Raw genomic sequence first — 26,150 nt, 5'->3', positions numbered from 1 at the left:
GCAAAAGCACATTCTTTTGTGCTGACTTCATGGGTATTTTGTTGGAATTGCTCTGTTGTCTTTACTTTGTGTAGGTTTAGCTCAGGAGTTTGAAATATGATCCCTCACATGCAGACCACTCATGGGAAAGATCATTATATGAGCAAAAGTTCTGAATTAACTAGAACTGAAAGGAAGAGCAGTATCCATTAGAGGATACATCAACACCATCCAATGTAATACCCTGGGCCCAATATGGCAGCCGGGAATGTTCATGATGTCAGGTGTTTGCAGTCATTCAGGACATTTTGCATACAAAGAGCTCAGAGTCACACAGACTCTGCTTGTCATGGCTTGAGTACTGGAGGGGAGGAAAATAATTTTCCTCTAGTCCTTCTGAGTTGTTAGCTGAGACCACTCTAATATAAGATAGTTTAACAAGAGACAAAACAAATGGAAGTTTATTAATATGTATACCTCAGGTATGTGTGAGAGATACACAGGAAAAATAAGTTAACTCTCTTAGGTGGCTTAGAATTTAGTCTTAAATGCCATCTTAACAAGGAACAAAGAAGGGGGTGTGTAGGCCTTTTTAGGAGAGAATAAATAATTTTTAGGAATGGTGAGTGGGCCCTTCAGAGACTACACGGGAGACACAATTGTGACAAAGTTTGTCTGGGTGTGGTATTGCCTTCTAGTGTCTTCCCTTGTGATGAGTCAGTGTTCCCTAAGGGTGAAATTCTTGGGGAGGGAGTTTGTGACAGTTCAGTTCCTCTCAGAGGATCTGTGTTTGGGGTGGAGGAAGGGAGTTCAGGAAAAACCTCTCAAGTCATTTGCTGTTTATCAAGTGCCTACTGTGGGATATAATCAGCATACCAAAGTAGCACGATTTGGGGTGGTATGTCCTGAGCTCGTGCCGTCATATTTTGAGGTGGCATATTTTGCTACTCTTCCATACTGAACGGAGACCATTCCAGAGGGTAAACTTGCATGCAAATCTACATTTAGTCAGCAACTGTAAAATATTATTTGTTTTAGAATTTAGATATTTGGAAACTAGTGAAGGCACTGAGAACAGCCTTTTTGTTGCCAAGTGGTAGAAGAGAAATCTGAGACAACAATTCTCATCCATGGCAAAACTACAAGTTTAATAGTTTAGTCTTAATATAAAATATCCTAAAATATAGAGTACTAAGTGGCTGCTTGAGTGCTGACATTATTTGTGGGAGAATTGTTCTCAGTCTTTATCAAGGGCTTGTCCTTTCTATAAATGGTGACGCTTGTGACTAATAAAGACTGGGCAGATTTTCAGAATGTCAGACAGGGTTCACATAACATGCAACGATGCCGCATATTTAACAAATGGAACATCGTTCTTGGTTTTGATGACAGGGTATAGTTCTCAAAGCCTAGTTTTAAAGTTATCCTTCTGCTTTTCTCTGCTAGCCAAACTTTAGTACTACAGATAATATTTGGATCTCAGATTTGAAATAGCAATAAAAATATTTCAGTAAGTAATGTTAAGATATAATTAGGGGTGCCTGGATGGCTCAGTCAGGTAAGCATCTGACTCTGATTTTTGGCTCAGGTCATGAACTCAAGGTCATGAGACGGAGCCCAGGTGGGGTCTGTGCTGGGTGTGGAGCCTGCTTAAGATTCTCTCTCTCCCTCTGCTCAGGCCCTCCCACAGATAAAAGTGAAAAACAAAAAATTTAAAAAGATTCAAAAATAAATAAAATCAGGACACACACACACACGTAAGAATGAACATATTTAATGAACAAACAAGGACTCTAGTGAGGTATTCTAATCAGTTCAAAGGAAAATCCAAAGAAACAGCTATTTATAGATCAGGGATATTGAAATGGTTGTGCAGATGGAAGTATTTCTGTTCTCTGGGATTTTTTTTTTCTTTTCTTTTTTTTTTTTTTTTAAGATTTTATTTATTTGACAGAGATCACAAGTAGGCAGAGAGGCAGGCAGAGAGAGAGGAGGAATCAAGCCCCCTGCTGAGCGGAGATCCTGATGTGGGGCTCAATCCCAGGACCCTGGGATCATGACCTGAGTTGAAGGCAGAGGCTTTAACCCACTGAGCCACTCAGGCACCCCTGGGATTTTTTTTTCTGGTGAGGAAAGATTGTCTCTGTACTGCACTGAGTTCATGTACATGTCTACAGACAAGAATTATTTTGCATTGCTATTTAGCAATCTGTAACTTTCAAAATTAGGAACTAGCTCCCATGGAATCAGAATCAGATAGTACAAAAGTGGACAATTCATAGTTTTCCACTAAAATATAGTTTTTCCCTTTAATAGCTTCTGTTTAGAAGGATAGTAATAACTATGAGTTGATTTTTAATAATAGGTTATTCTAAATACCAGAAGATGCACAAAAATGAAAGTGAAGTAAGATTGTATGTTATAAACTGTGAAGGAATAGATTCTTTCTGTGTTCTATCTGAAAGAGTCCAGTGAAGTTACAGACAGATAAGGCATTGTGAGTTGAGGAATAAAATAAAATGCCATTTCTCTTAGTTTTACATTAAATTTATATGTTATCTATTTCTAGTCATAAAGATACTATGCTCAAGCAAGTACTTACGTAAATATATTTAGTATCAATTTCATTTGAGAAAGGGAAAAATATTTAGGAAAAAGAAGAACAATCTTGGAGTCAAGAATAAACATAATTTGAATTAGGAGAAATCTTAAAGGCTGAGTGAGTTTCTTCAAAATTATTCTAGTTAGTTGCATCTTCTTGTCTTTCCTGTCCTTTGTTCTACCATAGAAGTAGTAGTAAACATATAGTAGCTAATCACTTAATCCTTATGTATTAGATCAGTGAACTCTAAACCTGGTCTTCGACGTCATGTATGATATTAAACTGTATGTCATCTAGCAACTCATATAAATGAAGACTGGATTTCTAAGGATTATTAAAATTTGGGGATTCACATTCACATATTTGAGTAGATGAACCACAAAAGAAATGAGATTCTAGATAAGAGTATTTAAGTGGCAGGCTATGAAATATGCATATGGTCTTGTGTATCTTCTCATGATGTGGAGACTTGCTGGATTGTGATCTCGTGTGACAGTGGTCCTTAAGACACTAAGCGTACATTTGGCAGCGGGAGAGAGAACTTTGTGGTATCACTCATCTAAGCACTCACTGCTGTGTTTAGGTGAGGGGGAAGAGGAGGAGGAAGATAAACTACCTCGAAGGGAGAGCTTGAGACCAAAGAGGAAACGGACCAGAGATGTTATCAATGAGGATGACCCAGAACCTGAACCAGAGGATGAAGAAACAAGGAAGGCCAGAGAGAAGGAGAGGAGGAGGAGGCTGAAGAGAGGAGCGTAAGTGAGCTCTGATCTGTAACTGAAACTGTGACTCATTCAAAAATGCCTAACTCTGAAAGAAGACCACTCCCTTTAGGTACTCCGCGGTCTTCAAACTGGTAATTAAAAACAACTTTTAAGAAGACGACACATTAAATCTAATGCTGCCATTTTACTCCACTTAGTTAAATGTATTTTAAAATTTAAGTAGAATTAAAAAATGAATACATGTATTAAGGATAGGGCTAAAACATTTCCTTATGAGAGATCAAAACTGTCATAGGTTATTAATATATAAGTTCATTGAAATATTTTGAAGTTTATTCCATTAATGATATGCATTGTTAATCAAAGATGAGTGGAAAATTCCTAAAAAATGAGCCCAAATCACTTTACCTTATAGAGCAATGTTTGGCAAAATATGGCTAATTCCAGCCCAACAACAAAGAATGGGTTCTTACATTTTTAAAGTGTTGTTGATTTAAAAAAGATAAAAAATAAAAACAAAAACCAACGACAAATAAGGGATAGAGCCACATGTGGCTCTCAAAGCCTAATAATATTAATTAATTATCTGTCCTTTTATAGGAAAGAAAAAGTGTGCTGGCCCAAGTTAACGGAGTATTGATGTTGTCCTTTCCTTTTTTTTTATATTTTTATTTATTCATTTGACAGAGAGAGAGAGATCGCAAGTAGGCAGAGCAGCAGGCAGAGTGAGAGGGGGAAGCAGGCTCCCCCGCTGAGCAGAGAGCTGGATGTGGGGCTCGACCCCAGGACCCTGAGATCATGACCTGAGCTGAAGGTAGAGGCTTAACCCACTGAGCCACCCAGGCGCCCTGTGCTTTCCTTTTTGTCACAACCGTACATACATCATCTCCACCAGGAAAACACTTCACTGAGTGTTGACTTTGTATAAAATAATATATTAAATAATTTTTGAGTCTTGGCTTTCTGGAAATTTGCAGATGGCAGGTCAGTAAGAAAAGTGCATGTGACCCACATCGAATAATAGAAAACCTAGACCCCTGGGAAAGGCTTTATGAGAACAGCTACTCTGTCATTCCCCGGGTTGTAGGGCCATGGGAGCCAGCACGGGGTGAGGGGATCGCCTCCAAACCACTGCGAGCGAGGACTTTGGATGCAGAGGAACTTTCTAAGTTGCCCTCCCCAAGTGACACATGAGTGTCTAACAACGAGCTTTTCCTTTACAGAAATCATTGTAATTAACTACAATTGTATGACAATTTTGGCAGGTAGAGAAGCATAGCATTGATAGATGATGGTTCCTTTTAAAGTATAGGAATAACCCCGCCTACTTCTTCATCATATTTTTGTTGATTGCGATTTTTAAATCTCCCTCCACCTCTTCCTTTCTCTCCTCCTCCCAAGCTCTCTTCTTCCATCTTTGAATACCAAGGCAGCACCTTCTTTAAATTTTGACTCTGGTATTCTTTTTTCTATGTTCTTTTTAAGTCTTCTTATGCTGTTTTCTTTAAAAAAAAAAAAAGCAAAAAAGGGCACCTGGGTAGCTCAGTGGGTTGAGCCGCTGCCTTCGGCTCGGGTCATGATCTCAGGGTCCTGGGATCGAGTTCCGTGTCGGGCTCTCTGCTCAGCAGGGAGCCTGCTTCCCTCTCTCTCCCTCTGCCTGCCTCTCTGTCTACTTGTGATCTCTCTCTGTCAAATAAATAAAATCTTAAAAAAAAAAAAAGCAAAAAAATCATCTCAGACTTTTAAGTCTCATTGATGTCATTATTACGATGTAATGTTTCCTACTAGCAAAGCCTGTGCTCACCGACAGTGCTGTTTCCTCAATAGAGGTGTGCATGGTGTGTTCCAGAATTTGCTTTTATTCTCCACTTCTGTCCTCAGAGAGGACACTTCTGTCCTTTTAAAAAGGTGAGTTGGGTGAAAATTTCTGTGCTCTCTTGGTGTGCTTAAGGATCTCATGAGAACTGCTCAACCTCCCTCTAGAAATAGGATCATAGAATCACCTGAGTCTCCCCTAGTGCCTGAGGGAACATATTCTCAGTGACAGTGTCTGCCCTTAGCAGGTACCACTCTCATCCTCTTTCTGAGAATCCCACAAGCACCCTGTCACCCGTCCTCTTCACTTCTCCACCCAGCCTAATTTGTCTAAAGTGAACTTTGTCTCCAAAGGTTTTTCAGATCATATAAATAGTGTTATAATTTGGGCAACTAGTCTAAATAGTATCATAAATTATTTGTGATGACTGATAACTCATTTTCTGCTGTTCATTTTGAAAATAAGTTTTTTTGTTTTTTTAAGAAAACGTATCAGCAAATATATTTTGAAAAAAGATTTGTAGGCAAATCAGGGCACATTTATTTAGATTAATAGATTTATGTTTTTTTTTTAACTTAAATGTTCAAGTGAAACACCTCAGGGAATTTCCCCCGTACTGGCAAAACATTTGAAGCCAACTAAAACCAAGGTTGTAATGCTAACTATCTTTGGAGACAGTTAAAAAGCTCTGCCTCGTTATACATTTTGGAGGAGTTCTAATAATATGACAGGCTTTTCCTGACCCAGTTTTAAGTGAATAAGAAATATGCTCATAGCAGTGAGCAATTCAACACATTATGCCTTTTTTCCCTCCTAACAACTGTTGTTTAAATAAATCAAACTTAACATAGAAAGCCATTCTTGCACAGATTAGCCCTACATTTTTTGAAGTGAAGCATATCTATATGATATTCTTTTAACATGATTAGCACTTTTTCTTTGAGTGATTCCTGGAAAAGCAGTTCCCTTATATACTGGTGAAAATAATATTTTAATTACCTGCCTATCTGAAGATAACTCAGGAAACAACTATTCCTGACAGCACAACATTATCTGTCTGGAGCAATTAACAACAAAGACTTTAAAAATATACCCATCTGGGGTTATTTAGTGTAAGGATTTATTCTTATCTTTCCATACCATACTAATCTTGGAGGACAGTATTCTATTTCAGTGGACTTTGAGCCCTGGATTTATGATGATAACCCTGTCATCCAGAAAGACTCTGTATATAAACATTTATGTAATTAGTATTTACCCAGCTCCACTGCTGTGGAAGCTAATTTCTTTGGAAGACATGGGTATGAATATGCAATTGACTATATACTCTAGGAGTTCATAATAGAGCAAGAGAGGGGGCCACTTAGACACAATTATTGTGAAGTAAGACAGTATAAATGTGCCAGAGAAGAGGGACGAAGTTGTTCGGAGTCTTAGAGGAGACAAAACTCTTTGTTGTATGGAGTTATATATATGTGGATAATCAGAAAAGGGGGTTATCGAAGAGATTTCGCATGTTTTAAGGAACCATAGAAGGGGTTAAACACATAAAGTACTGGATTTGAGATAGCAGGAAAGCATATAATTAGTGTTAGGAAGATTTCCATTAGATGGCTTCTGGAAATTGGCATGTAAAGAAATAAGCTGTGGGGCACCTGGGTGGCTCAGTGGGTTAAAGCCTCTGCCTTCGGCTCAGGTCATGATCCCAGGGTCCGGGGATAGAGCCCCACATCGGGCTCTCTGCTCGGCAGGGAGCCTGCTCCCTCCTCTCTCTCTGCCTGCCTCTCTGCCTACTTGTGATCTCTGTCTGTCAAATAAAAAAAAAAAAAGAAAAGAAATAATTATATGGTAAACACACATACCTAATAGATTCTTTAAAAAAAAGTCTTTTGATGACTCTGGATTAAATGAGATACTGTTTTAGATGTGATTCTTAATGGGAATTCATGAATATAAAGCTTTAAGATACTTACATGTAGATACAGTTGACCCTTAACATGCTTTTGAACTGCATGGGTCCACATACACATGGATTGTTTTCTCCTTTTTAAAAAAAAATTCTAATTGCACTATCGTTAATATACAGTGTTATATTAGTTTCAGGTGTACACTGTAGCGATTGGCCACCTCTGTGCATGACTCAGTGCTCATCATGATGAGTGTGGTCTTTAACCCCCATTCCCTATTTCCCCCATCTCCCTACTCACCCGCCCTCTGGTGACCGCCACTTTGTTCTCTCGAGTTAAGGATCTGTTTTTGGTCTCTTTTTTTCTTTATGGCTTCATTCGTTATGGTTCTTAAATCCACATAGGAATGAAGTCATATGGTGTTTTCTTTCTCTGACTTATTTTACTTAGCATTACACTCTAGATCCATCCATGTTGCTGCAAATGGCAAGATTTCATTTTTTTTTTCCATATTGTTCAGTAACATTCCAGTGTACTACATCTTCTTTATCCATTCATCTATCTATGGATACTTGGGCTGCTTTCATAATTTGGCCATTGTAAATGATGCTGCAATAAACATTGGGGTGCTATATCTTTTCAAATTAGTGTTTTTATATTTTTTGAGTAAATACCCAGGGGTGAGTTACTGGATCGTATGGTAGTTCTGTTTTTAATTTTTTGAGGAACCTCCATACTGTTTTCCACAGTGGCTGCACCAGTTTGCATTCCCACTAGTGGTGCACAAGAGTTCATTTCTCTCCATATCCTCACCAACACTTGTTTCTTGTGTTGTTGATTTTAGCCATTCTGACAGGTGTGAGGTGATATCTCACTGTGGTTTTGATTTACATTTCCCTGATGACTGGTGATGTTGAACATCTTTTCATGTGTGTGTATGTCTTTGGAGAAATGTCTTTTCATGTCTTCTGCCCACTTTTTAAAAATTGGATTTTTTTTTTTTTGGTGTTGAGTTATGTAAGTTCTTTATATATTTCGGATGCTAAGCCTTTATGAAATTATGTCATTTGAAAATATCTTCTCCCATTCCATAGGTTGTCTTTTAGTTTTGTTGATTGTTTCCTTTGCTGTGCAGAAGGTTTTTCTTTTGATGTAGTCTCAATAGTTTATTTTTGCTTTTTGTTTCCCTTGCCTCAGGAGATATAGCTAGAAAATGTGCTACAGCTGATGTCAGGGAAATTACTGCCTGTGCTCTCTTTTAGGATTTTTATGGTTTCAAGCCTCACATCTAGGTCCTTAATCCATTTTGAGCTTATTTTTATGTATTGTATAAGAAAGTCATCTGGTTTCATTCTTTTTCATGAAGCTGTCCAGTTTCCCCAACATTATTTGTTTTCCCATTGCAGATTCTCGCCTAACATGGAATATTTTTAATAAATACAGTATAGTATTGTAAATGTATTTTCTCTTCCTTATGATTTTCTATCATTTTCTTTAGCTTACTGTATTGTAAAAATATAATATGTAATACATGAAACCTACAAAATATGTATTAATTGACTGTGTCATCAGTAAGACTTTAGGTCAATAGTAGGCTATTAATAGTTAAGTTCTGGGAGAGTCTAAAGTTATATATGAATTTTCAACTACAAAGTGGTCAGTGTACCCAGCCTCCTTGTTTTTCTAGCGTCAACAGTATTGTGAGTTTTTTTGGAAGGATGGGTAAATTAAAGACTTAAAATATCAAGCAACTGCTTAAAATATCAAGCAATCTTAAATTTTTCTGTTTTTTTTTTCTTTTTCTAACTGAATCCATTCGTAATAGTTTCTTGACATATTTTCTTTTCCTTTTGATGGTTTCCATACAGGTTTCCATACAGGTTTCAGTGAAACAGTGATCTGTGTAATCTAGGTTTAGTCTATGTCTACATAGGAAAATTATTTGAGTCATCTTAATAAAACAATCTTTTCTTTCAACTGAAGTGTAATTGACAGACAATGTTACATTAATTTCAAGTGTACAACATAGTGATTTGACAACAATCATTTTTACTGAAGTGTATGTCTTCCTCTTATGATCAACCAGCACACACATTATTATTCTGATGGGCAAATTAAGCAAACAACTGTTTGCTTATATATACATATATAGATGTTGCAAAAATAAATATAGATGTTGCAAAAATGTCCTGAGGTATTTTATGGCATAGTTGTATAGCACCATAAGATTTTATATACTAAACATAAAATAATTAAAAGGGAAACAACCTAATAGCAATCAGAGTTGTATTTTAGAGTGTTCTTCATAGTTCCCTTACCATGAATTAACTGTTCTAAACCAAGTATCTGAATTGGTCAAAAACACAAACTGTCAACAGGAAGTGTTACTTGAGAAAATTAAGATGAGTTTTTATTTCATGACATGATTAAAAGCTGGGTTGGTGGGAAAGAAAGGAAGAGTCAAAGTCATTTTTTACAGTGGGCATAAGATTATGGCTCTGTCTTCCTGTGCCTCAGCTGGAACTTTCCAAAGGCAACTCTGCCATAGTCCTACTGTGTGGAGTCAGGAGAAGTAGAGTGAATAGCAAAGTATGTTTCTGACTAATGCTGAGTCAGATTACAATTTCTTTGTCAGTCCAGGTTTAGTTTGGAGAAAGAAACTTCAGCAGTTAATTGAACAGAAAATATTTACTTTGAGAACTGTTGAGTTGGTATAAATAATTGTTAACTAGGTTACTGGAAAGGTGACAAGAGAGCACTTATGTATCATGGTGACAGCAAGTGTGGGAATCAGCTGCACTCCAGAGGCTGGCGGAATGGTGGAAAGGGGTTGAAATTTAAACTTAGAAGCATAGAAGACGGATGCCAGGGGCTGGAAGCCTTGAGGAGGGGCTGATGCTGAAGGGGCATCATCTCTGTGGGGCTGGTGGTGAAGCTGGTTCTGTGAGAGTGTTGGAAAAGTTGGCAAACCACATTCTACTGCAGCTGTGGGAAGGCCCCTCAGTTTGTGGGGGTGAAGAGGCATTAGTAAGGAGGATCTGCCACCCCGAGAAGCCAAAGGAAAGCCTAGGTTCAGCCTAAGTCCCTTCTTCGTATCTTCTTTTGGTGGCCTACCATTGAGCCAGCCACAAACAGAAGGGTCCCCCGCAGAGTCCCAGCCCCAGTATCACAATATTAACTACAGAAGGGAGAGTTTGAAGTTGAGAGACAGTAACTTAATAAATAAACCAATCTATCACTAAAACAATTGATCATGACAATCAGGCATTGCATTCCTCAATTTAAAATCATGTTTAGATTGTTTTGTTTTGTTAATTATCAACCACGTAGTATTTTTGCCATCCCAAGAATATAGAAGAGAAAAGATACATCTCATTTGCTCGGTGAGAAACTAAATTCCTTTGAAGGTCTCTTCAAAGGATTTGCTTCCACCAAATATACTTCAAGCTGAATTTTATCAACTGAAGTTTTGAATTTAATTACCAGATTAAATTACCTTTGAGAAATAGATTTTTTATTTTCCCCTCGTTCAATTTTTCTCCTTCTCTTGAGACATGGCTAACAAATTTGTAAGGGCACTTCAAAGACATCTTCACCTCTAATGTACTATCCTTATCGAAAAGGAACGTTTTTCAATGAAATGTAGACTCAGTTGGGGAAAATGTACGAGGGAACAAAGAAGAGAGGAAAATGTGTTGATAGATCTGTAACTAATCTTTCACAGATTTTTTTTTTTTAGTCCTGAGACTTTGAGGCTGTGGACGTGAAATAGTTTCAGGACTTCAGAATGTGAACACTATGGTTTAAGCTATAGTAATTCTGGAAATTCTATATCAGCATTCACACAGATACAAGCTCTAACACTTCCAAATCTTAGTGCCCTCTATGTACAGCCGAGCTGATTCCCGTTGACTGAGTATCTGATAGCAGTCTTCTTTAAGTTTGGAAATCAAGCAAAACTTAATTTTTTTTCCCCTTTTAAAGGGAAGAAGAAGAAGAAATTGATGAAAAGGAATTGGAAAGATTGAAAGCAGAGTTAGATGAGAAGAGACAAATGATTGCTACTGTCAAATGCAAGCCTTGGAAAATGGAGAAGAAAATTGAAGTTCTCAAGTATGATGCCACTTTTCATAATTAGACACACTTTCCCTGTTTGCTGATCTCCTAAATCCTCTTGAGTATTACCTATATTTTATACCCCGTACTTTATACAATATAGCATATATATAGAATACTCATTATTATATATAATGTTCATGGTCTTAGACACATATACGGCATATTATATCTGCTACATGTCGTGTGTGAACATGTCATATATATGTACATACATGTATATATATGTAACATCATTAGAGAGGCTGAGCTAATGATTGTATTTTTTAAAAAATGAACAAATCCATTGTATAGATTCTTATAACCTCTGGTCCCTCTTAGTCTTTTGTTCCTTGAACTGAGACTTTCTTCAGTTTCATATATTCATTCCTATCTCTCTGGAAGAGATCATATATTTGACTTTTACATGTTTGTGTGGCGTGCACATCCATGTTTCTCTGCAGGGTCCCAGCCTCAAATGATATAATCAGGTGACGGCTCTCCTTAAATCACAGGGAGGATATTGAGCCAACAGAACGGTACACAGGATTCCAATTACGGATTATGCTAATAGCTATTCCATGGTGACATGTCAGTGACCCAGTTTCAGTCTTCCGTTGGGTGTTGATGAGAGTACAGACACACCCAGAGGCACATGGATTTGCCAACTTCCTGTATGAGAAGACAAATGATTCTCTCTTTCTGAGGGATGGGAGCAGAATCACTTCTGATCACTTCTGAGGATCACACTCTTATTTCCTTGCCAAGGCTGCTGGGGAGGTGAGGCATGACTACGAGGGAATGCGTCTGTGATAACAAGCATGTTTATATCTTTCCATTGTGCTACCGATGGCGTTTTTCCATAGAACCGTTTTTGTAAATGGTGATAAATTTCCAAAGCTGTCTCTCCATCAGCCTACTGAACTAATAATTTTAAATATCGTAGTATAGTAGTATTGTCTTTGGTCATGAAAAAAGAACTGAAGGAGCTATGAGGGTAATTCACTTCTAATCTTAGCTTTGCAAAAGAGTATATGTTATTTAAGGACGTTGTTAAGCTTCTGGGCCTCAGTTACCTCATATCTAAAATAAAACAAGATATTCTAGATCTATCCTGTGAAATGGGAACCTAGCCATCATTTTTAATGGCATCGTTTTGTTTTGTGGAGTGCGGTTTTCCAAGTTCCAAACAATGGTATTCCCAGCAAACTTCTAGAACACCATGGTTGTAGGCTGGGAACTCCCATGTGCATTGGACACACAGCCATGAATGAAGGCAAAGCCAAGCAGGGTGCCTGGTTCCGTGGAGCTAGTCACATGTGTGCATGGTGTGTGCATATGCGTGTGTGTGGGTATGTGTGTGTGTCTGTTAAAATAGTTTTCATTCAATGAAGTGGTAGTGATGCTAAATGCTAGGGTTAAAAGTGCCCTTTCTTGGCAAAATACAAGTTTGACAACCACGTTATGTTGCTTCTGAAATATATTTTGAAATATTACTGGCCATAAATCCCCCCGAACTGGAAACCACAGGTAACCGTATGTGGAACGCTGTCAAATTGGAAAGCGGCGATACTGTGAACTTTCAGCGTGGTGTGAAATTGAGTAAGAATGCCAAAGAGTGGATCTTCCCTTTCCACCTGCAGAAGGCACAGAAGTACCCCCCACTCTCCCTTCTCTCTCTTTTCCCATATAGGACTGTGGAGCAGGAAGGGGCTTCTGAGTTCCGTTTGAATCTCAGACCTCCCACTTAATAGCTGTGCAAATTTGAATGAGTTGTGTCGCTCTCTGCCATTCAGGTTCCTTATGAAATTATGCTAATTTACAGGGTTATTGGCATCATAAAGTGAGATAATTTACATAAAACACTTAGCACGGCGCCGGAGCGTAGCACATTGCCGGGAAGCACAAGCTGTAATTATTATTTCCTCTCAGGACCGAGTCAGTGATGCCTGGTCCCCTGCAGTGTGACCAGTGTCACACTCTCTCCATCGAGTGCGAGACAGGCTGGGCTGGGTGGAAGCAGACCAGGCCAGGGACAACCTCGGGAACCCTGGGGGATGGTGACACATTGGTAGCAGTCTAGATGGGTAACCAATTTTGACTTGCCAACAAAGAACAGAGCATCTTGACAATTTGGCAGAATCTGGGGCCAAACTACTTTCACGTCTTCCAAATGTACCCAGGGTAATCCTGTGGCAGATTCCAGGACCTGGGGCCTTGAGCTGAGTTCCAGAAATGAACCCATCTTTGGAAGAGGGGAGACAGGGATTGGGAAGGCAGCGAGGGAATACCAGGCCCCGTTGTTAGGGCAGAGACTGAAAATGGGGAGTCTGTAGCTCAGTCCAGGTCTTAGGTCTGAATGTGGGGTTTTTATTCAGACCACATGCTTTTTGTTTCTTTTTATTTTATAATTTTTTCACTTTTCATTCATATATATAATACAGAATTTACCATTTTAACCATTTGGAGCTATATATATATATATATATTTTATAACATCTTTTCTTTCTTGTCAAACATTGGAAAGTAGGAGATTTCATATTTAAAAAATCCAGCAGTGCTTGGGTGGTTCAGTTGGTTTAGCATCTGACTCTTGATCTCAGCTCAGGTCTTGATCTCGGGGTCATGAGTTCAAGCCCCACATTGGGCTCCATGCTAGGTGTGGAGCCTATATTAAAAACAACAACAAAAAAAGTCCAGACGTCCAGCTTCTGCTGGACACTTGGGGAATTTTTACAGAGTAGTAGTGTCTGGGACTTGGCAATTGTTGCCCCTACAAAAAGGGCACTCACTTTGCAGTGTGCACAGTTCTCAAACAATTCATGTCACCTGCTCATGCTACTTGGTTAAACCTTGTGTGCTTTCCAGTCTGCTGCCTCCTACCCGTGCAGCTAGGGAGTAAGTTAGGCACGTTACCAAGACAGCGATTCCGAACATCAAATTCAAAGCCAGCTTGCAGAATAGAAGCACAGATGCAGGCCCAGAGAAGACTCTGCTATGCCTGCTCACCTGTCAGTCACGCTCACTGTCTTGGAACGATTCTCCATGGCCAGAAGTGGGTCCTGCTTTGTGGCTTTGCAGTTCTCTGCGCAGCTGGTGGTCACGGTCGGCCTGACTCCCTTGATTTCAGCCTCTGGGATGAAAACTGTTGGCACTATAGGGCCCGGCTGCCTCCCTCTGTGGGTTTCTGAATGTTGTATTGAGCTGCTCCCTTATGGATTTCAATCTTGTGATTAGAGCAAGCGATCGATGCTTTACAGTATGTAAATGTAAAGGTTTCTCCACCCCAGCATGGAGGTCAGGTAGTTTTTCTTGCCTACCCTTTATCTCTTTTGGGGACATCTAACTCCTAGAGAATGTTTCTGAGGGTAATGTTAATTCTAGAATTTACCTCCAGTCATCAATCCTCGCTAAGTAAATGGAATGCAAGACGAGGGGCTCAGTATAACTAGAGCAGATACTTTGATCACAGGCTTGGATCTGTGTCGAGGTTCCAAGGCTTTCCATCTGGCTCTGGACTCTGAAAAACTGGTGAAACTTCTAACACAGATTTAACAGAGGGTCAGGCTTTCAAGATGTCTATTAGAGGAAAGCATCAGGCACAGTAGCAGAGGATGCTGTGGGATGGGGCGGGGTGGGGCAGTGCGGAGCTCGGGGGTAGTTCCCACATTCTGAAAGAGTGTCCACCCCTAGCAACGTGAGCATCTTCAGAGCTGAGGCCAAACGACAGTTAAAATAAGCAGTTAGTCCATAGGCAAGAAGCCCTAAAAATGGATTGTTAATCCCGAAGAGCTCTCCAACATGGCTCAGGAAGTCGAGCTCAGCATTTTCAGGGCAGCGGCATTTGCTTTTTGGCCTAAAGAGAAGCCACATCTTTTTCACTGTCGCTGTGGAACTATGTTTTTTAGTGTGCTTTCCTGTGTATTAGCACAGTTTTGTACATTTATGTGGCTTAAACCTGTTGAGTGATAATCTCTGGGCGGGGGCTGGGGGCACGTGTGTCTGGCCTGGACTACAATATGCATACTTTTGTTTTCTGCTTTAAAAGTCCTTTTTTTTTTTTTAATAAAGATTTTATTTATTTATTTGACAGATGGAGATCACAAGTAGGCAGAGAGGCAGGCAGAGTGAGAGGGGGAAGCAGGCTCCCTGCTGAGCAGAGAGCCTGATGTGGGGCTCGATCCCAGGACCCTGGAATCATGACCTGAGCTGAAGGCAGAGGCTTAACCCACTGAGCCACCCAGGTGCCCATTTAAAAGTCCTTGATAGGGCACTTGGGTGGCTCAGTTGGTTAAGCAACTGCCTTCAGCTTGGATCATGATCCCAGGGTCCTGGGATTGAGTCCCCGCATCAGGTTCCCAGCTTCATGCGGAGTCTGCTTCTTCCTCTGACCTTCTCCCGTCTCATGCTCTCTTTCACTGTCTCTCAAATAAATAAAATCTTGAAAAAAAAGTCCCTGATAGACAGTCAGGATTGAGGGCCACCATCTTTTGATTCTGAGAAACAGAAAACCTCATTAAACAGAATGTCCTGCTCCATAAACTGTTTATCAAATGGGTGACAATATGTTGAGGGGATGGGACAGGGGAAGGGAAATAGTGGTCTATTTTCCAACTATTTGAAAGTCAGTTTCTCTTGTTTATTAGGAATAACCACAAAAATATCCAACAGCGAGGATTTTTAGGCATAATCCGTTTTTAAGCTGTTGATGCGTTTTACTCAGAAGTTGGTTGACTAGATCTTTCCTCCCTATAGTCTGTCGCTCAGGTAACCTGGTAGCAACCACCACAGGTGGTAGAAAACACCTGGATGGAAAATAGCAGGTCTGCTTATTACTCCTCCTGAAACTCAAACCTAACTATAGCAGAACATTCTACGTGGTAGATTTAAAACCTCCCTGAGTAAGCCTGAACAAGCAGCCATTTTATTTTGTTCCAGTGGGGTGGGTGAGGGATTGAAAATGAAGAGACATGGACTCCACACTAAGCTCTACCTCGAGCCTCACCTCTCTGAGCGTCATGTATTTATTTATACAATGAAGGGATTGAATTGTGGCCGGTAGTTTTCAAACTGCTTTCCTCAGAGTTCCAGTGGTTCGGTGAATTCCCTTCAGGGAAAGGGAGGCAGAGTTTTAAGAGTGGTGCTTGCCACACCACGAGCTTTGAGCAGAGATGTCACAGTTTCCTTCTTCTACACAATGTACTTGTGTATAAAGCATCTGACTGAAGAAAAAAAAATGCTTCTGTGCCCATTATATAAGAAATAATTAAAAACCCTCACTTACCTGGATATTTAAAGAAATATATAAATAAAATAACTAGAGCATTTTGGGGAGGGAGCAGTTCTCACATTTCATGAGTCTGCAAAGCAGGGACTGGGAATACTCCAGTCTACTTTCGCATGGAGATGGCTCCTGGGTAGGAGCCATCTTAAATTTAATATTTTGATAACAACCATATTACTTAGCTATTATACTGACTGCTTTAATTTCTTATCTTTGTGGCACCCTGACCCAATGTTTCTGGGAGTTGTCCATTGGCTGTCTTGGCCTGGTGATTTATTAATGGAACATTCAGTAAAGCCAAGAAAGTAATTCTTAGGATTTCACTTACATTTAAACATGTGCTTTTAATGGTCAGCTAGTCATTAAGGCAATATTCTTCCTTACTCAATCTTCCTTCGCCCTCCAGCATTCTTTTTGTTTGTTTTGTTTTATATTTTATTGTATTTTTTTTGGTTGGGGGAACGAATATATTTCTAGGACAGTAAGAATAGACTGGAGTTGATTTCCTTTGCCAGAGCCATCTGGGAAAACTAGCCCCCTGGCTCCCATCCATTCCTCTCAAGTTTCCTTGGAGCTTGAGATTTTTATAGGTAAGAATCATGATTTCTCCTCTGTTTCACAAAGGCCTTTCCTTCATCTGTTGTTATGAGGAATGAGAACTTCCACACAAGGAGACCTTTAATCATGTGTACACACCTACTAACACACCCTTCAGGTATTTGGGATTCTTTTGAACCAATAACTCAACCAAAGCAGTGGCTTTCAGTTCCTACACTTTATAGGTACCTTACATATACTGATTTTCTCATCCAAAGAATGGAGACTATTGGAAATCAGTATATCTGAATTTTGTTGATCAAAATGTAACATTGATATCCAATTTTTCTCTTTTATTTAAATTTAATTTAACTTATTATTTATTTATTTATTTGAGAGAGCGTGTGTGTGAGTGGGAGTGGGGAGGGACAGAGGAGAGGGAGAGAGAGAATCTTAGTCTCGTTCTACTGATGGCGTGGTTAAGAGGACTGAGGTCCTGGGGCGCCTGGGTGGCTCAGTGGGTTAAGTGTCTGACTCCGGATCTTGGCTCAGGTCATGATTTCACGGTTGTGAGATCAAGCCCCACATCAGACTCTGTGCTGAGTGGAATCTGCTTAATCTCTTTCCCTGTCTCTCTCTCTCTCCCTATCTCTCTGCCCACTGCACCCCCTGAGGGTGCAGGTGCACTCTTTCCTCTTAAAAACAAAACAAGAGGACAGATATCCCAAAGGGTCCCCTAGAATGAAGATGACAGACCAGTGATGGGCATTTGCTCTATCAGAATGACACAGAGCAAGTACGCTGGACTAGAGTAGTACCTTGTCAGTTAGCCTGTTGAAATGCTGCAAGTTGTAGCTGCTTTTCTTTCTTTTTTTTTTTTTTTAATTTATTTGACAGAGAAAGATCACAAGTAGAGAGGCAGGCAGAGAGAGAGAGAGAGGGAAGCAGGCTCCCTGCTGAGCAGAGAGCCTGATGCGGGACTCGATCCCAGGACCCCGAGATCATGACCTGAGCCGAAGGCAGCGGCTTAACCCACTGAGCCACCCAGGCACCCCTGTAGCTGCTTTTCTTGAGCGGAACACACGTGAGGAGAACAGAAACACTCGATGACACCGATGGGTGGTCAGTTTAATGGTGACAGAAAATCAGTCCTAAAGTGACAGGATCATAAATTGGTCTTTCCATCTACTTCTAACTGCAATATTCTTATTTGTTCATCATATTTTCCATCTTTTTCTGTCTTTCTTTGGCATGTGTTACAGGTTACTAACTGACTATCTGTATTGGAACACATCTTATTAATTATGCCTATGTGTCACATGCCACAGGTTTATTTATTGGCTATACTTAACACATCCCGTGTGCCAAACCAGCTACATAATTTGCAGGATCTGCAGCAAAATGAAAATGTAAGCCCCTTTGTTAAAAAATAGTTCAGAATTTCAATTATTAAGAATTTCAAGACACCAATGACAGAGCATTGAAGTAGGCACTGGGCCCACCTGAGTATAGGGTTCTGTGTGCCTGCCTCGTCACAGACACACCAAATTTACCCTGCCTGTGAGTTTCACCTGCATAATCTGAGCCAAAAGCTCTCTTAATGTTTATGCTTAATAATTCTGGTGAGTTCCTCCATTACCATAGCATAATGAAACGGTCTCAAATAATTCAGCAAACTCACAGAGCAGAACTCAAGTCCATATTACTCCAAAGACAGTGTTCATGCCATATAACCAGGGTGTTCTTTTTAAATACCACGTTGAACATGTCATCCCTATGTTCAAGGCCTTCAATATTTCCCTAGTAATTAACAAATTTTATAAGCTTCTGCTTAACAAATCAGCTATACAATCTGGATTCACACTGTGAAGTCCAGCTTCTTTTCCAAATCATGAATTATGGATGATGATGATGACCATGAGGTATGAAATGGACGTTGCCATCTTCAATTAACCACCTTTATCTATTTCGCCCATCCCCCATCCCCTGACCCTCTGGCAACCACCAGTTTGTTCTCTATATTTAAGAGTCTGGTTTTTTAAAAAGTCTGACTTTGTTTACCTCTTTTTTCTTTTTTTTTCCTTTAAAAATTCGTCTTAAAGAGTAAATTTTTTTTTATTAAAGAATAATCGAGCCTTGATTGGGATCTGAAATCTCTTCTGATTTTACCACGCACATTTGAGTTCACCTGTACCAATTGCTTCTCTTATCATTTTCATTTCATAAGAAAAAAGTCTTTTCTATTAAACAAGAACAATGTTCCTGACAGTTCTTTCTTTTTGGAGTTAGCCTATTAATGTTTGCTGTGCTATTGTGAGTGGTTAGAAAAATCACCACGGGTAATTTTAATAATGTTTTTCGAATAACATTATGAAATTCTCCCTTAAAGGGTGCCAATAGGAACCACTTGAGAAAATTGTGTTTTGTATTTTTTTTTTTTTTTTTTTTTTTTTTTTTTTAGATTTGAAACTTTTTCGTTGCTAAGGAAGTCAGCTCTGAAACGTTAGGGTTACATATACTTTTGGTTACCAAAAGTTCTTTATCTCTTTCATGATTTGTTGAATCTTTCCTATCTGCACTGTACTGTTTTACCAGTTACCTGGAGATGTTCTTCACCTTGGTTTTGTGAGCTTTTCAGGTGGTCCATTGGGCTCTAGCTCCTCTCTCTTCTAGAGGTTGTGAAGGATTTATGCCTCTCATACCATCCTCAAAATCCCAAGCATCCCCTCATTAAATCAGCCTGAGGTTCTGCCCAGATGCTTGATGGAAGAGTAATTAGTGGTCATTAGAAAATGGGTCTAAAATCTGCTAATATTCAAGGTTGCTCACAAGACTCTTGGCAATCAGTCTTACCACCTTTCACAAATATCTGCTTATCCAGAATTCAGATAATCTCAAACTTGAAATAAACAGGGATTTTAAAAAAAATATTTTATTTATTCATTTAACAGACAGAGATCACAAGTAGGCAGAGAGGCAGGCAGAAAGAGGAAGGGAAGTAGGCTCCCCGCCAAGGAGAGAGCCCGATGTGGGGCTTGATCCCAGGACGCTGGGATCATGACCTGAGCCAAAGGCAGAGGCTTTAACCCACTGAGCCACTTAGGCGCCCCAAACAGGGATTTTTTTTAAAAAGATTTTATTTATTAGACAGACAGAGATGACAAGTAGGCAGAGAGTCAGGCAGAGAGAGGAGGAAGCAGGCTCCCTGCTGAGCAGAGAGCCGGACGCAGGGCTTCATCCCAGGACCCTGGGATCATGACCTGAGCTGAAAACAGAGGCTTTAACCCACTGAGCCACGCAGGCACCCCTAAACAGGGATTTTTTTTTTTTGTGGTATACCATAAGATAATAATAATAAAAAGTAATGAGACAAAAGAAAATTCTAAAGTTTTCTTGTTGATAGATAAAATGTGGTTACCCTCATTTTTTTAACTTCAGATACACTGAATCAGTTTTCCCACATTACCAGAATATCCTACCCTCCAACCATTTTTGATAAATAGCAATTTACCTAACTTGCATTCTTTAGAATGTCAGCTGCTGGTGACAGCTAATTTTCACAACTTGTTATTAGACTATCCATAGATGTGTTATCTTTGAAAGGTGATTAAGAAGAGAAATTCACTAATTACCACTTACAATTATCTAGAAAATTCTTTTAAATATGTTTGACATAATACATTAACAGTGAAAGGAAAGCAAATGTGTACATGATAAGCACAGAATACAATTAATTTGAGAAATGTGTCTTTTTTGTTTAGGGGAATTGTCGTCCAGATCTTGAGTAAGGTATGAAATCCGAAAGTAACCCTTTACCTTATCAGATTTATAATAAGAGAATAATGAAGGCATTTATAAAAAAGATTTTTATTTATTTATTAGAGAGAGAAAACATGGTGGGGGAGGGGCAGAGGGAAAGGGAAAAGCAAGCTCCCTGCTGAATGGGGAGCCCAACCACATGGGGCTTGATTCCAGGGCCCCAAGATCATGACCTGAGCTGAAGGTAGATGCTTAACCAACTGAGCCACCCAGGAGCCCCATGAAGGCATTTTTGAGGATGTTTTTATGTATATGACCAAGGAATGGCAAGTTTTGTATTACTTCAGGAGATTTAAATAAGCTTGTTGCTATAGAATAAAAGTGGTTAAGCCTTAGTAAAATGCATATACTATAGGTGGGGCGCCTGGGTGGCTCAGTGCGTTAAAGCCTCTGCCTTTTGCTCAGGTCATGATCCCAGGGTCCTGGGATCGAGCCCCGCATCGGGCTCTCTGCTTGGCAGGGAGCCTGCTTCCTCCTCTCTCTCTCTCTGCCTGCCTCTCTCCCTACTTGTGATCTCTATCTGTCAAATAAATAAAATCTTTAAAAAAATAAAAATAAAAAAAAATGCATATACTATAGGAAATGTTTGGAGAACATCATATTAGGATATCATGAAAAATGGGAGGAAGAAAGGGGAATAGTTTTATATATTCAATATAATGTGTCTAAAATTTCTTTGTACAGTCTTGAAAGTTAGAAATTTTAAGTGCACGTCTTTCAAATAACTGTTAATTATGCATTAACAGTATAAATGCATGAATTTACATATATATGTATATGTATATATATAGGTCTATGTTATTTCATATACATATACCCATACATACTAGGATATCTACACAAAGACATGACTCTCTGGATGAATTAATGTTTCATTTTATGCATATACTGTTACACTGTTTCTTGACCAATGCTTGGTCACAAGCATTAGGAAAGCTTAGAAGGGATGCTATGCAAGAAAACAGTGAAATAGTATGACTTCAAGTCAACTGAGTAGAAAGCCTAGTTCACTTACAAGCATAGAAGTCTCTCTTGGTGACCTCACCTAAGTTCTATTGCCAGTGCTCAGGACAGACCTCCAGATCCAAGTTTGCCCTGTGGCAAGTAGTCAAGTTCACTAGGTAGTCTTGATTATTTGCAGAACTCGCTGAACTGCCATCATTTGAAATGTCTTGCCCACACATGGATCAAAAGGCAGAACACCCTGTTCCAACAGAAAACTAAGGCTCTTTTTTAGCACTCCGAAATATCACAACACAGCATTTTGAAAACATATTCCATAGTACTGAGAAATGTTTAGCATAGGGTAGAAACATGAACACAGGGTATTGTGCACAATCTTTTTACCCAGTCTTCCAAAGCAGAATGGCCTCTCTCACTCTGAGGCAATGACTTGTAAATCCATCTGTTTACAGTATTCAGAATTTATTGCATGTGTTTGATTCAAAGGAACGTGAACCAAGCAAAATCAGCACGGTCTGTCTGCCAAGCCCTGTCAGTGGCCTGGTGAAGAGCTGAATGTGAGTCTTTCTAAGAATATGAGCTTGTACATGTGCTGCATGGTGGAAGTATCTCCTTTGTGAGAAAAATTCCTACTAACTGATGCCTAGAATGCCTTTCTCTGCCCACTTGAATTCTGTCGGCTCTTCAGTGCCCCGTTCAATTCTTCTCTGATCTACATCTTCAGCAAGCTCTCAGGCCTCCAGCGTCCTCACCCTTTCCACTTTAAAGCTGTCGAAACGGTTTTAACAGTTTTATGGGCCTATATCTCATTTTGCTTAATGGAGTTTCAACTTCAGAAAGGAATCCATGTTTCTTTAATTTCTTTCAAAGCACTTAACACATTGCTAAGAATAAACACACTCCTAAGTGTACCAAGTCCTCCCTACTTTTATGTGTCCTTGTGCCAATCGCAGGAGATAGATAATGATGTTATTCTGGGGAAACTGGGAGCCCTGAGCTAGACTCCCAGCCAAGCTGGGACACTTACTCTTGGGGAAAGCTGGACCCCGATTTCATTAATCCTGTTTCTCGTCTCTGAGATGGGGATAACCATAGTTGCCACCTTGCTGGGTTTTGTGGTGATTCCATGGGATCGGGGCATCTGTAGTGCCCGGTAGGTGGCAAGCATTGAGTATATGTTCGCTGCCCGTCACATTTTACAGGTGAGAACGCTTAGTTGGGATCCATACGTCCCTTAACTCTCCTAAGAGCACACAGCGAGTGTGTGACAGAGCCAAGATTCAAACCCATGTCTCATTGACAAGACACAGATCATAGAATTGAATAGAATGTAGTCGCATTCAGGGGAGAGAGATCCCTTTTTGCCTCTTACAACAGAGACCCCCAGCTGACCTGGGCGCTCTGGAGCAGCACAGCGCTGCTGGAGCAGGTCTCAGGTGAGAATTCACCCCTGCATCCTCTCAGGCTGAGGCATAACTTGGTCTTCTGAAGCTGGGCACCAGGGTCCTCACAGTCGGTCTCAAATGTGTGTCTGAATCCTCTCCCACTTGTTTAGTGGCAAGAACAATTCCCACTCTTTGCACAGCTCATCATCAGATGGGCAATGGGCTGACTTTCTGAGCGGTTTTTGCCTGGAAATACCTTGTCTTTTCTCAACTTTGTAGTTTGGAGACTCAGGCTTAAAAATTGAAGTCAGCACTATTAGTACTATTGCTATTAATAACAGTTCCTATTTATAGTGCTCTTACTGTTTGCCATGGATACGTTACATGTGTTATGACTAAAGTACTGCATGCATTGTTTCCCGTAAAACACAGGACAGCCCCGTGATAGAGCTATTAGTATCTCCATTTCATAGACGACACGACTGAGCATCCCACATGACCACCACTGGCACCAGCCTCTCCTTTAAAAACAAAAACCAAAACAGGTGTTTTGAATTATCACTTCCAGTATTAGGATGATTTTAAATAATGCTACCAGTCTAATTATGGAGTTCTATTATCTAAGAGGCCTATTTCCAATAGTCCTTATTTCCAGTCTCTGTGCATGAAAGTAGCTTCCAACCTCTGCAACTTCCTTTCAATTACTCAGTGCTATTTTAGGAACAGTAAGAGTTCTGACTTGGAGTCCATTTAAATTAGTAAAAAAAAAAAAAATTTTTTTTTTTTTTAAGCAACCATGTTTACTAAGAAAAGACTTCTCACTCTTCTGATCCCTTTTATCGGGAAGGGCTCATGAGTACAAGTCTTGATTACAGTTGCCTTAAAGACCAGTTTTGAAATGTCTTTCCTGTACTTGAGCAATACATTGGTTGCCTAATCATACTGTCCAACTGAAAGCAAGAGGAAAATAGAGTCAGTTTAACCTAACCCAAAGAAGGAACATGTTTCCTGGGATGAGAATGTGTCAAAGACAGCATAGTGTGTCCTGACTCCCCTGTGTCATCAGGGCTGTGTCATGTGTTGTGGGTAAATTATCTATTTTGTAAGTTAGGCCAAAGTGTGCTCTTTGAGCTAACTGTGAAAGCACTCTTGAAAGCCCATGAAACCTTATTATTCTAATTACCAACACAAGGGGTTGATAAATGAATTATGAGGCCAGGTATTATTGCCATTAAATAGATCTCACTCAATTATTTATCCCTGGGTCTGGGGTTACAGAGCAGGGAGCTGTACGTACTGTAGCAGGGCTGGCTGGAGCTCCAAGACCTGGAGACTGGGTTACAGACTTGGCAGGCAGCTTTTGTTGAATGCAATTCAAGGGAGTGACGCACATTTTTCAGTGAGACATTTGGATGGTTTGAAGTCAATGGATATTCAAAGTTGATCCACAAAATCTTATTCATTTTATCTGTGCAAAAAAAAAAAAAAAAAAATCCCTTTAAATTATCCAGATACCTATAAGTGGGTAGGAAATGAATTACATTTAGGAAAAGCATAGACATTTTCTTGCTTTTTAGTTTTCAGAGGTTCTGCTCTTTTATTTTCTTGGATTCTGATATCTGTAACGGACATGTTAGTGTGATAAATATCAGTCAGTGCTCATCTCCATATTGGATAGTTTCTTTTTTTATCTTATTCCTAATAGCACAGTGAAAGATGTTGTCTTCTGGTTAAGAAATCTGTTACTGGAGAGGATGGGATTAGGAGGTACTAGGTTTTCTTGTTGTCGTCGTCGTTGTTTTTCTTGTTTCCTGAAATCATGCAACTCACCGCCAAGGTTAGCCTGGAAAATAGTGTTAAGAGATGTTCTGTCACTGAGTCACCAGTTTCTTCCTGTGCAATGTCCCTTCTAGGCCAACAAGCTGCAAAATATATCCCTTATATCCCGAGAGCATCCTATAAGGAGGTTTAAGAATCTGTTCTTGCTAAAAAAAAAAAAAAAATATTACTTTCTTCCCACCCTGTAACCCCTGGCTTTGTTTTAACATCACCCCCTAGACTTCTGATGAGTTGAGTCCTGTACTTACTTTGGCAAGAGTGGGCAATGGGGAACAGAAGGAGCTAGAATGACTCTTCTGAGATCTTTCTGGTATAAAACTTGGGGAAGGTTATGTGGAGAACTGAGGAGGTGGGTAAGGCATTAGGACAGAGAAGAAATTTCTAGCTGAGACTACGTGGAGTTGAGCGAAGTCCAAATTTTTATCTGAAAATCAATGTCAGAATATGTATGTTGAGGGTGGGGTGGGTTAGTACTTGGGAGAGAAATAGGAAAGTATGCTTGCATCAGGAAAACTTGTCAGTTGAAGAAACAAATGATAAAACCTTGTTTAGATTTCTCCCAAGGAAAACCATATTTATAATAACTGACAAAAACCTTATGAATGCCGTGTAAATAGGTTTCAATATTGTTAGATGAATTTATGATTAATTTTGTGGTGATTGTAATTTGGTTATAACCTTGACTTGCCTCTCTCTCTTAAATCTCACCATTTTAATGATCCTATAATATAATCATCAGTTCACAAAATTAAAAATCTTATCAGAAATATGAAGTAGAATAGCTATTTCTTTACACTTATGGCTGTTTAAAGCAGTCATGTTTTCTAACTGGCCACTCATCTAGAAAGTGATGTAACTCTAAAAAAACAAACTGAGCATCTTTTAAATTATCTGCTAAGTATCCAGAGTAGCAGATATGCCCATAAAGTAGGCACTTTACATTTGAAAAACAAATTTTGATTTTACTACTAGGAAGAATGTTTGATTCTCTATTTACATGTATTTATTAGAATGGAGTGATGTGATGATTCCCGTGTATACTTGGTTGTACGAATTTCAACATTTTTGATGCGAAATAATTGAATTATAGTCAGTTCCACTATAACACCGTTTGTGGGCTCTTAAAACCCACCACACTATGCAAAATAAGGCAATGAAAACCCACAGGGCTCACAGGAAAACTGGGGCCAGGGGAATAA

At 39.5% G+C, this 26,150-nt stretch overlaps 1 protein-coding gene across 1 annotated transcript in view; it reads left to right on the top strand.

Annotated features, from left to right (window-relative positions):
* Positions 1-26,150, top strand: part of TMC1 (transmembrane channel like 1) — a 115,737-nt gene that overhangs the window by 11,778 nt on the left and 77,809 nt on the right. Inside the window, exons 4-5 of the mRNA XM_046021865.1 lie at positions 3,165-3,336; positions 11,014-11,142. Coding sequence (XP_045877821.1) covers positions 3,165-3,336; positions 11,014-11,142 — 301 coding nt within the window. The remainder of the gene's footprint in view (positions 1-3,164; positions 3,337-11,013; positions 11,143-26,150) is intronic.

Source organism: Meles meles, chromosome 11 (assembly GCF_922984935.1).
Source record: "Meles meles chromosome 11, mMelMel3.1 paternal haplotype, whole genome shotgun sequence".
NCBI lineage: Eukaryota > Metazoa > Chordata > Mammalia > Carnivora > Mustelidae > Meles > Meles meles.
Note: the sequence above shows the minus strand (reverse complement) of the source record. Positions and strands in the feature narration are given on the sequence as shown.